The sequence below is a fragment of the Rattus norvegicus genome, chromosome Y (assembly GCF_021556685.1).
Source record: "Rattus norvegicus strain SHRSP/BbbUtx chromosome Y, alternate assembly SHRSP_T2T, whole genome shotgun sequence".
NCBI classification, from domain to species: domain Eukaryota; kingdom Metazoa; phylum Chordata; class Mammalia; order Rodentia; family Muridae; genus Rattus; species Rattus norvegicus.
The window spans coordinates 41944930-41956003 of NC_141555.1; the positions used below are offsets into that span (position 1 = coordinate 41944930).

General features: G+C 40.2%; 1 protein-coding gene across 4 annotated transcripts in view; it reads left to right on the top strand.

The window, feature by feature from the left end:
- Window positions 1-8006, top strand: part of LOC147998021 (uncharacterized) — a 33756-nt gene extending 25750 nt beyond the window's left edge. For 2 of the 4 annotated variants that reach the window (XM_087601312.1, XM_087601314.1), the window contains 2 exons: window positions 1617-1731; window positions 6657-8006. In XM_087601312.1, the coding sequence (XP_087457438.1) occupies window positions 1617-1706 (90 nt within the window). In that variant the 3' untranslated portion in view covers window positions 1707-1731; window positions 6657-8006. Of the gene's footprint in view, window positions 1-1616; window positions 1732-4357; window positions 4723-6656 lie in introns of those variants that run through there. The other 2 variants (XM_087601313.1, XM_087601315.1) reach the window with 2 other exon arrangements.
- The last annotated feature ends 3068 nt before the right edge of the window (window positions 8007-11074 follow it).

Here is an 11074-nt window from a genome sequence, read left to right on the forward strand (position 1 = left end):
TAGCACAGCTTTCATTTTGTCCCATAAGTTTGGGTATGTTGTACCTTTATTTTCATTAAATTCTAAGAAGTCTTTAATTTCTTTCTTTATTTCTTCCTTGGTTAGGTTATCATTGAGTAGAGCATTGTTAACTTCCATGTACATGTGTACATTATTTCCATTTTGTCATTGAAGACCACCGTTATTCCGCGGTGGACTGATATGATGCATGTGATTATTTCTATCTTTCTGTATCGGTTGAGGCCTGTTTTATGACCAATTATATGGCCAATTTTGGGGAAAGTGCCATGAGAATAATGTATATCATTTTGCTTTAGGATAGAATCTTCTATAATTATCTGTAAAGTCCATTTGGTTCATAACTTCTCTTAGTCTGTCTATGTCTCTGTTTAATTTCAGTTTCCATGACCTGTCTATGGATGAGAGTGGGGCGTTGCAATCTCCTACTCTTATTATGTGAGGTGCAATGTGTGCTTTCACATTCAGTATGATTTCTTTTATGTATGTAGATGCCAGTTATGGGAACAGAGTATTCTGCTCTCAGGCATGTAGTTGCTCCTGTTCACTGACTTTCAGCTGTCCTTGTGGGTAGGAACTAGCAGAACCTGCACCTACTTCTCCTTGGTTCCTCTGTGGGGGGGGGGGGGGTGGTACAGATGGCACAAGTTGTTTTCCTGTTGAGTCAGGAATCTTGGCAGAGAATAGACTCCTCTGGATTCCCAGGAGTGTCTGTTCCTCTGAAGTTATAGTTTCCCCCACCCTCAGCATTTGGGTGCAGGGAGGTGTTTGATCAGTTAAGTTCAGATCTAGGCACAGTCTGGAACATGGTGGTCCTGCTGCTTTACTCTTCCTATATTCCTGTTTCCAGAGCACTATGCAGTTTGTCTAGGGCCAGAGATGTGGGCAATCGTGGGCAAAATTGTCCGTATCTCCTGCCCTGTAGTCTCAGTATAGCCTACACTCCTGGGTGATCTGTTCTCTCTCCCACAGCATCTAGGAGCAGGGAGTTCTGGGCCACGATCAGTGAGGATCAGGTGCAAACTAGAAACTGGAAGCGCTTGGTCCCAATGGAAATTCTGACTTTGCATGTTCTGAGTCCATCAGGCAGGACATTATGAGCAGAAAAGTTGGTTTCACCTCTGGTCTCAGGCCTGAAGTCACTCCTTCCCGGCCTGCTTTCCGCTTTCCATGAGAGCTGCAAGCAGAAATGTCCTGCCCCTACAGCTCCTAGGTCCCTATACACAGTAGTCCCAGATGGAGATAGGTGGTTTTTTCTTGTGTCAGGAATGTGAGCAGAGTTCTCAGGGATTTCTGCCCCTCTGATGGTCTAAGTCTTTCCCACCACACACAAGATTTGGGTGTAGGATGCATTTTGGACCAATTCAGATCCAGGTGCAGTTTGGACTGCAGGGCTCCTGCAGCTTGACTGCTCTTATATACATGTGTCCAGAGGCACTCTCTAGTTTACTCTTTGGCTAGGGATGTGGGCACAGGTGGGCAGAAGTGACAATCTCTGCTTCCCTGAGGTCTCAGTTTTGCTTACTCTTCTGTGTGATCAGCTCTCTGTCCCACAGAGTTTTCAAAGGAGTTTCAAATGTTCATTCCCTATCCTGCAGGTCTCCAATCTTTCCAATTCTCCTCCAAAGTGTGTTGGAGAAGACACCTCTGTTCAAGTGGAGGTTCAACAGGCCACATCAGACAAATAGGAATGCAAAACTTCTTCTCTTAAAGGTAATCTCAGTGATTTCTCCTATTACACAAATGAATTAAGTCCAGACCCCTCTCCACAAGAGACTTTAATACCTTAGCCAGCTGCCAAAGCTTGACAGAGAGCTATGTCCACACACAAAGTCTGTCATAGATGTCCCCCATCTTCACCAAAGTGCCTTATGCAATCTGCCATCTCCACCACAGTGCGTTATGAAATCTGCCATCTCCACCACAGTGCATTATGCAATCTGCTTCGTGAAAAATGAGTTTGACACCTGATTCTGCTGACAAAGGGGATTTCAGAACTTCCCTATAAAACCAAGAGGACCTTCACAGACCTGCACTATTTAAAATGGGCTTAAATCACCACTTATGTTCCAAGGGTGACAAAATACAGTCACGAATCCCCAAGTGAACCTCAAAACACACATACCAGCCCAAGCAGAGACAAAACTTTCTCAATGTACACCATTAAATCTCGGACCACTGCCAGTTTCAGAAGGGGTTCTTGAGAGTTCCACAGCCATGCAAGATGTGGAAGAAAATACTGAGTTCACCCAAGGGACTCTTGTGCATTCTGCACATAAAAATGTTGTCTAGCACCCTCACCATCTCCCCCAGTAATTCCAATGTTCCTATACAACAGACAATTATTCAAATATCCTCTACCACTGAAAAGGACCCTCCTGACTTGTCATCAGACCCAAAAGAGCCCAATTTCTCACAACACGCAGTCAATGAGCCATGCAGACTCCATATTAATACAATGCACACAGAAGATAAAACATCCCCTACCTCCTCACGGGACTCTAGTTCATTCTGTCCTGAAAGGAGAGTCTCAAAAATTTTCCACATATACATCAGAGATGCTAGAATTTCCCAAAACTGAACAGGATTCAATGAATAGTACTTTATCTCATAAGAAGACGGATGCTAGAATTTCCCAAAACTGAACAGGATTCTATGAATAGTACTCTATCTCATAAGAAGACTGTGGGAAAACAAACATCTACAAAAGGAGTTCTACCCACAGCCACATCTTTAGAAATGTCTTGTGGATATGACACATGTACAAAAGACGTTTTAGGACATACTCTATTTGTAGAGAAGATTATGGATCCAACCATATGTGAACGAGGAGTGGGAGAACATGATATGCAAACACCAGTGTCTGTAGCATCCTCTACATCTAATGAAACAGACTCTTTGGATTCCATTTTTGCAAAAGAATGCATATGACCTCCACAAACTTCACAGGAGGCTATGGGAACTTCCTTATCTCCTCAATATCAACAAACTTCCCCAAATACAGAATATGCTACACACTCTTCCAAATATGCACAAATGGTTGCCAGTCTTTCTTTATACCCACAAGCAGACCCAGAACTTCTGACAAATTCCTTAAAGGCTCTGGATTTTACTTCATCTTCTGAAGGGGCCTTGGAACCTGTTTTGCCTATCAAGCAGCTTAGGGAACCTGACACTTCTACATGAAAGTCTGTTTCCACTTCTCCATTAGAAGAAATTTTTCATTGAATTTCCACAATTACACAACAATATCTAGAAACATCCTTATCTGCTCACGAGGCTCTGAGAACTCTCACATATATCCATGATGCTCTAGGAGAGGTCACATCTTCAGAGGTAGCTCTAATACCTAACCCCCATTCTGATGTCACAGTCAGGATATCCACACATATACACAGTACATTAAGACCTTCCTCATCTGAGAAGGATATCTTAGGATCTACTGCATCTGAACAGCATGCTTACAACTATCCCCAGCTCCCCAAGTAGATTTATTTCACATGTCCACTCTGGGGAGAAATAGTCGACATTTTCCCTCTACCAAAACGTACCACAGGCACACAGTTTCTATAAACAAAGGTTTAAGATTTGATCCTTCTGATGGAGTCTTGAGAAGTTTGTCCTATAAGGAAGACAGTTTCAACCTTCCCCCTTTTGCCAAAAGGGATCATGTGCTGCCAAAGAGTACCAAAAGCTACAACTCCTCCTCAGGTGTGTTCCACACATTGTACATCTGTCCAAAAAGCCATAGAATTTGCCAAAAATGACAAAGGAAATGTGGAAAGTTGCCAATCCTTACAAGGGCATGATGGACATTCCATATTGACCCAAGATGCTCAAGTAACTCCTCCTTCTACCAAAAGGACATGTTCACCGTCTGCCCCAGTGTTTCAGGTAATTTCTTAACCCGTCTCTAAGGGCTCCAGAAAATCTTCTCCATTCTCAAAGTGATTTGTCATTGTGCAAATTAATTTTCAAAAATATATATTTTTTTATATTTGCAAAGGTTTGAGGGAAAGCACGCATCAAAAAAAAATCATTTAGACCTTGTGCCATTACCTCAAGTATATCAGAACAATTCCACATCTTCTAAAGCATCTAAAAATCAATCTGTTTCTAGCACTCTTCCTGTGAAACATTTACCATCAGCCATACAATCCCCAGGATCATCGATATCTAAAAAAGGTGTATCTAGAAACTTTACCATCTGTCCAAAGGTCTTTAGGATATTCAGCAACTTCTCCATGAGCTCGGTTAACCCATAGAGCAAAAGAACAAAAGCCATCTGCACAGGGTGTTTTTCCAACAAACACATATTTCTTCTTTTCTTTTATACCAGGACAGAAGACCAGCTTCCTTCTCCCGGGTTGGAGCCCGGCGTCAGTCCATGTGTAGTCTTTGGGTAGTGGTTTAGTTCCTGGAAGCTCTGGTTGTTTGGCATTGTTGTTCATATGGGGTCTTGAACCCCTTCAAGCTCTTTCAGTCCTTACTCTGGTTCCTTCAACGGGGGTCCCGTTCTCAGTTCAGTGGTTTGCTGCGGGCATTCGCCAATGTAATTGTTGTATTTTTGCTGTGTCTCTCAGTGGAGATATGCTGAAGGAGGCACAGGCAGGAGGATCACGTGTTCTAGGCTCGCCTCTGCTACACATCAACCATTTTATAATTGCTCTTTATATGAGATAATAAAATGATATGTTTTCCACCAATAAATTATCTACTAACAGTTTGTTCCATTGAAACTTTAGACAAGAAAAACAAAATTGTTACAAAGTGCTAGTTCTAATCAGACCTAAAACTGAAAGCTGTTTATGTGACAGGCAGCAGAGGAAGAACACTTATGGAAGTCAAAGCAGAGTTGTAGAAGACTTCATGCAGGGAAGTGCTTCATGCAATTGTAAACAAAAAGTGTAAAAGACCTGAACTTTCATATTGAGTGAAAGTTGTTGAAGAATATTTACAAGTGATTATGAGTGGACTACATAAGCCTGTTTATTTTCAAATCCATGGTAAACACTAGAAAAATGGCATCAAATAGTAATAGGGCAGAAAAGGAAATTAAATTAAAAGTTGGTACAGGTTACCATATGGATGTTGTTATTTTGAACATGCTGAAGGTAAGTGGATGATTTAATGTGATGAATGACTCAGATATACTAACAATATTGCTTGACCCTATAGTGAAATTACACAGAGTGAGAACACTAACAAAAACCTGTGACAGAAATCTGTTCAGGTATGGCTATATTCTTTAATATTCTTTTGAAAACACATGCTCAACTATGTTCATAGCAGCCTTATTATACCAGGAGCTAGAAGGAACCCTAATGGCATTCATGAGAGGAATGGATAAAGAAATGTAGTTCATCTACACAATGGTGTACTATTCTGGTATCAAAAGTAATGATTTCAAGAAATTCATAGACAAAAGGATTGAACTAGAAAATATAATACTAACTGAGGTAACACAATCACAGAAAATCATACATTGTATGAAATCACCTAAAATAGATATTGCCACAAAAGTTCAAATTACCGAATATGCAGACTACAGACCAATTGAAGCCCAAGAAGAACATCGAAAATGTGCATGCTTCACCCATTTTTAAAAGGGGGAACAAAAATATTTATGAATTTAGATCAGAAACTGAAGAAATCCCATTCTGAGCATTAAATCCTCATAGAAAAAAAAAATATATATATATATATATATATATATATATATATATATATATATAATGCGCCACGAAAACCAGATAAGATTGAAGAAGCTAAGAAGTGCATGTTTCCAGGAACCAGTTATAGGTGTTTCCTGAGAGACACAGCTAGAATCTGTCAAATACATAAGTGAATGCTAGTGGCAAACCAGTGAACTGAAAACGAAACTCTTGTTGGTAGATTTTGAGAAAGGAGTACAAGAGCTGTAGGGGCTTCCAACCCTATAAGAACAACAATGCCAATGAACCAGAGCATTCTGGTACTAGACCAATATTCAAAGACTGTACATGGACAGACCTATGGCTCCAACTGCATATGAAGCAGAGGATGGCCTTGTTGGGAACCAATGGAAGGAGAAGTTCCTGGTAGAACATAGGTTTAACTCTCAGTTCAAGAGAATATCAAGGTGCACTATGGGAGGTTATAGAAGAGGGGTAGGGGACAGTTAGGGTTCTTATGGACAGGAAACTGGGAAATATAATAAAAGTTGAAATGCAAATATAGAAATATCCAATTAAAAAGCAATAAAATTTGCTAATTTTTTTTAAAAAATGAAAGAAATTAAAGAAAAGAAATCTGTCAGCTAATTATACACATTGACTCAGAAATCTAAAGGGTCACTGTCAGGGAATGGTAATCAGAGTAATCCTAGTGGAAAGACTAAGATGGTGAAGTCTCAACTAGAAACACTTCTCTCTCCCAGATGTCAGTGTCAGACACAAACTGCACTATAGGAATCCAAATCATGGAGGAGTTTACACTGAGCTGTGGACACAATACTTGTCTTTGCCTTCCTCCTTAGCACCTTTTCCTTCAGGGCAAAAATAGTAAAAGCCATGAGCTCTCAGGAAAACAACTGTGCCCATTCTAACCCCTGGTTTTTTGGAATAAAGAAATTAATGATTTAACTCTCTGTCTTTCAGGAACCATTACAACGAGGGAAGTCCAGATGCTTCTAATAGTATGACATCTCCCAATTCCCATATGTGGAATGCTCAGATCAAGGCTATCTCTTCAGTGGAACCACTCAACCCCTACCCAGAAATCAATCAGTATTCCCAAGGGCCATGTATTTCTTCCTTTTTTATACCAAGACAGAAGGCCAGCTTCTTCTCCCCATCCCTGATATCTTCATCCTCTTTGTTCTCCCTCCCAAATGGCTGTTTACTATAAATTACAGATCAATTAGTATACTCTAGAGGTACTGAAGGAATATCCGAGGTGCAGTTGAAGACACGATAACACTTGTGACATCACAGAAGGAGCTAGGGCTCTCCAGGAGACAAGAGATTTTTCATGGAGGGCCTAATGATGATGTTACTGAGGACTGCCATGGCCCACCTGTTGAACAGCTTTCCTTACATTGACCAGATTCAAGGGTGCATGTTCCAGGAGTGTCTCCTGTTACACAGTGGAAACCTTTATGTACTCCATCTCTCTACAGCTAGAGACATCATTTGCTTCCTTAGTGGTTACATGCTCTGAATGGAGAAAGTTAGTCAGGACTTGGCATGGGTAGAAATGTTCTAGGAACGTGGAGTGGATGAGATTCTTCTGGATAATATTTTTTCCAATGGACCATTCCTGTGATATATGATTCAATTTCTTAGGTTTTCTCTGTTTCCCAAAGGCTAGTGTTTTCACTTCAGATCTTTAATTGAGTGATTATTTTATTACGTTTTCTTATTGTACATTCCTTATATGGGACTTTATATATATTCCTGAATATGTATTCAAAAATTCTGTTTTCCAATTCAAGTTTTTGCAATGATTTTGGCAACAAAGGGGGCACAGCTATGGAGTGAACAGAACAGTGAAAATATTGTGTACCTACTTCAAATGATAAACTCCAAAATCCTTATTTTATACAACAATTACCAGACATCAGTATAGCAAAGATGTGGGTTTGTTCTTTGCATTTCATTTCAAGATCTACGAGAAAGTTTTGATTGCATATATTCTTTAGAGATGTTGTCTTTTATCTTTTCTATCAATGTATTCTGTGATGTAGACACTCAGGAATTTTCTGATCCATCCCTCACAGCAGGGGCTGCAAATGAGATGAGTCTTCATCAGGAATAAAGGAAAGAAGACAGGTAAGTTAATAGAGAACTCCCTGATGTATTTTTCTCCTGTGAAACTGTGATTATTGTTATCGTCAACCTGTATATATAAACTTTAACTTTACAACAAACTACACTCACATGAGTTTAAACCTTTGTACTTTTCATTGTGTAAATATTTGCAATAAAGAGAGCTTTAAAAGTAATAAAGTTGTGCGATGTGTGTAACAATTTTAACAGATTGCCTTGTATAACTTAATAGTATATATAAATGGTATTCCTTCATGTTGAATGTAATTGAGACAGTGTCTCTACTAACAATATATGTAGTAATTTTGAGGCCTATAATATTTAATATGTTCGTATCTTTCCTAAACACAACCACAATTACTTATGAAATACTTCCTATACTTACTCAGAGTTTTTTTCCTATATATTGACTTTAAAATGCATTTAGCAGAATAGATATTGAGGAAGATGGAGGGAGTGAGGAATCTGAATGGGAGGAGAGGAGGAGAAGGGAGTGGGTAGGTGGAATTAAGTATAGTGGGTTTGGAAGAATTAGGTATAGTGAAACCAGGGAAAAGGGAATGGAAATCAAAAGTGTGGGGTTCACATCTCTAGGAAGTGCCAGAGACCTGGGAAAGGTGAATCTCCAGGGTGTCTATTGGGGTGACTCTAGCAGTGGGGATAAAGATCCTTAATTGGCCACTTCTGTAGCCAGGCATGACTCCCAATTATGTGACAAGGACAAAAATCCACCCACAAAACCTTCTATCTAAAATCAACACAGCCTACAAGACCTTCAGAGACAAAGATAGATAGAGCAGACATGGAAGGAATGTCCAACCAATTGTTAGCACAGATTCAGACCTACCCCAAGTGCAAGCACTGATCCTAGACACTAGTAAAGATACTCTATCATGCTTGCAGACAGAAACCTAGCCTAACTGTCCTCTGAATGACTCTACCCAACAGCTGAGAGAAACAAGTGTAATAATTCACCACCAAACATTAGCTGGAGCTTGGGGTGTCTTTAAAAAAAACAAGTGAAGAATTGAGGCCCAGATGATATGAGGGACTCCACAGGCAGACCAGTAGAGTCAACTCACGGTGACTCTTGGTGTTTGCCAAATAGAGAACTTGGACTGAACCTGAGCCCCCAGGATATAGGTAGGAAATGTGTAGCTTTGTCTTTTTACGGATTCCCCCGACAATAGGTATTGGCCTACCCTGAAGATGGAGCACCGATATTTGGATGTAAAGTGAGTTAATAAATAAATGAATTTTAAAGACACAGGTGTCCAATCTATCGACATCATGTTTTGGGAAATCCCAATTCTAGTTGTTCAATACCCATATGAAGACAAAGCCTGTGGAGTGCCTATGCCCTTAGAAGCCATAATCCTTTTCATTCTTTTCTTCAATCAGAGTCCCCAAGCTCCACCCGTGGTTTGGATGGTTGATGTCTTCCTCTGTCTGAGTTAGCATCTTAGTGGAGTCTCCAAGAGGGCAGTCATGCTAGATTCCTTTCTGCAAGCAAAACAGAGTGTCATTAACAGTGTCAGTGATTGGTGTTCATCCATGGAGTGGTTCTCAATCTGCACTAACCATTGGCTAATCATTCCACTCTCTCTGCTCTATGCACTGCCCTTTCATTTCTAGTGGTAAGAATAAATTTTGGATCAAAAGTTGGTGTCTCTATCAATCCACTGGGTTGCTCTATGGTTATAGGAGATGGCTTCTTCAGGTCCTTATCACTGAGACTCTGATTCTCAGCTAAGGAAACACCCATTGATTCATGGGCATCTCTTACCCAAGCACTCTGCCTATTTTTGGATATGACCTCCACCTCCTCACCCCTATCCATCTAGCCAGCTGTATCTGGCCTCAGAAGCAGAGGGGGTGATCACAGAGAGTAGATATGCAAGGTGAGGAAATACCCATGGGGTCCCCTCCTGCTCAGAGGAGAAAGGACTGGGGGATGGATTGTGAGAGGGGTGAACTGGAGGGAGGCAGTGTGTAGCATTTAAAGTGAATAAACAAACAAATAACTAGGAAAATTACTAAGTCTACTTGAAGGTAAGAAGCAAATGTGTGTGTGTGTGTGTGTGTGTGTGTGTGTGTGTAACTAAGTAAACTTGAAAGTAAGAAGCAGTTCTGTGTGTGTGATTTAATAAGTAAGTAAACTTGAAGGTAAGAGCAGTTGTGCATGTGTCTGTGTGTGTGTGTGAGTGTGTGTGTGTGTGTGAGTGTGTGTGTCTGTGTGAATATACATATATATATATATATATATATATATTCATACACATTTACATATACATATTCATATATATTTACATATACATATATATATATATATATATATATATATATATATATATATATATATATATGAAGGAAAGAAGCAGGTGGGTGTGTTTTTAACATTAAATTATCACATTTGATGCAAATCAAAACAACCCTGAGATTTCACCTCACACCAGTGAGAATGGCTAAGATCAAAAACTCAGGGGACAACAGATGCTGGCGAGGATGTGGAGGAAGAGGAACACTCCTCCATTGTTGGTGGGATTGCAAACTGGTACAACCATTCTGGAAATGAGTCTGGAGGATCCTAAGAAAATTGGGTATTGAACTGCCTGAGGATCCAGCTATACCTTTCTTGGGCATATACCCAAAAGATGCCCCAATATATAAAAAAGACACGTGCTCCCCTATGTTCTTTGCAGCCTTATTTATAATAGCCAGAAGCTGGAAAGAACCCAGATGCCCTTCAACAGAGGAATGGATACAGAAAATGTGGTACATCTACACAATGGAATATTACTCAGCTATCAAAAACAACGGCTTTATGAAATTCGTAGGCAAATGGTTGGAACTGGAAAATATCATCCTGAGTGAGCTAACCCAATCACAGTGCATACATGGTATGCACTCATTGATAAGTGGCTATTAGCCCAAATGCTTGAATTACCCTAGATTCCTAGAACAAATGAAACTCAAGACGGATGATCAAAATGTGAATGCTTCACTCCTTCTCTAAAAGGGGAACAAGAATACCCTTGGCAGGGAAGAGAGAGGCAAAGATTAAAACAGAGACTGAAGTAATACCCATTCAGAGCCTGCCCCACATGTGGCCCATACATATACAGCCACCCAATTAGACAAGATGGATGAAGCAAAGAAGTGCAGACTGACAGGAGCCGGATGTAGATCGCTCCTGAGAGACACAGCCAGAATACAGCAAATACAGAGGCGAATGCCAGCAGCAAACC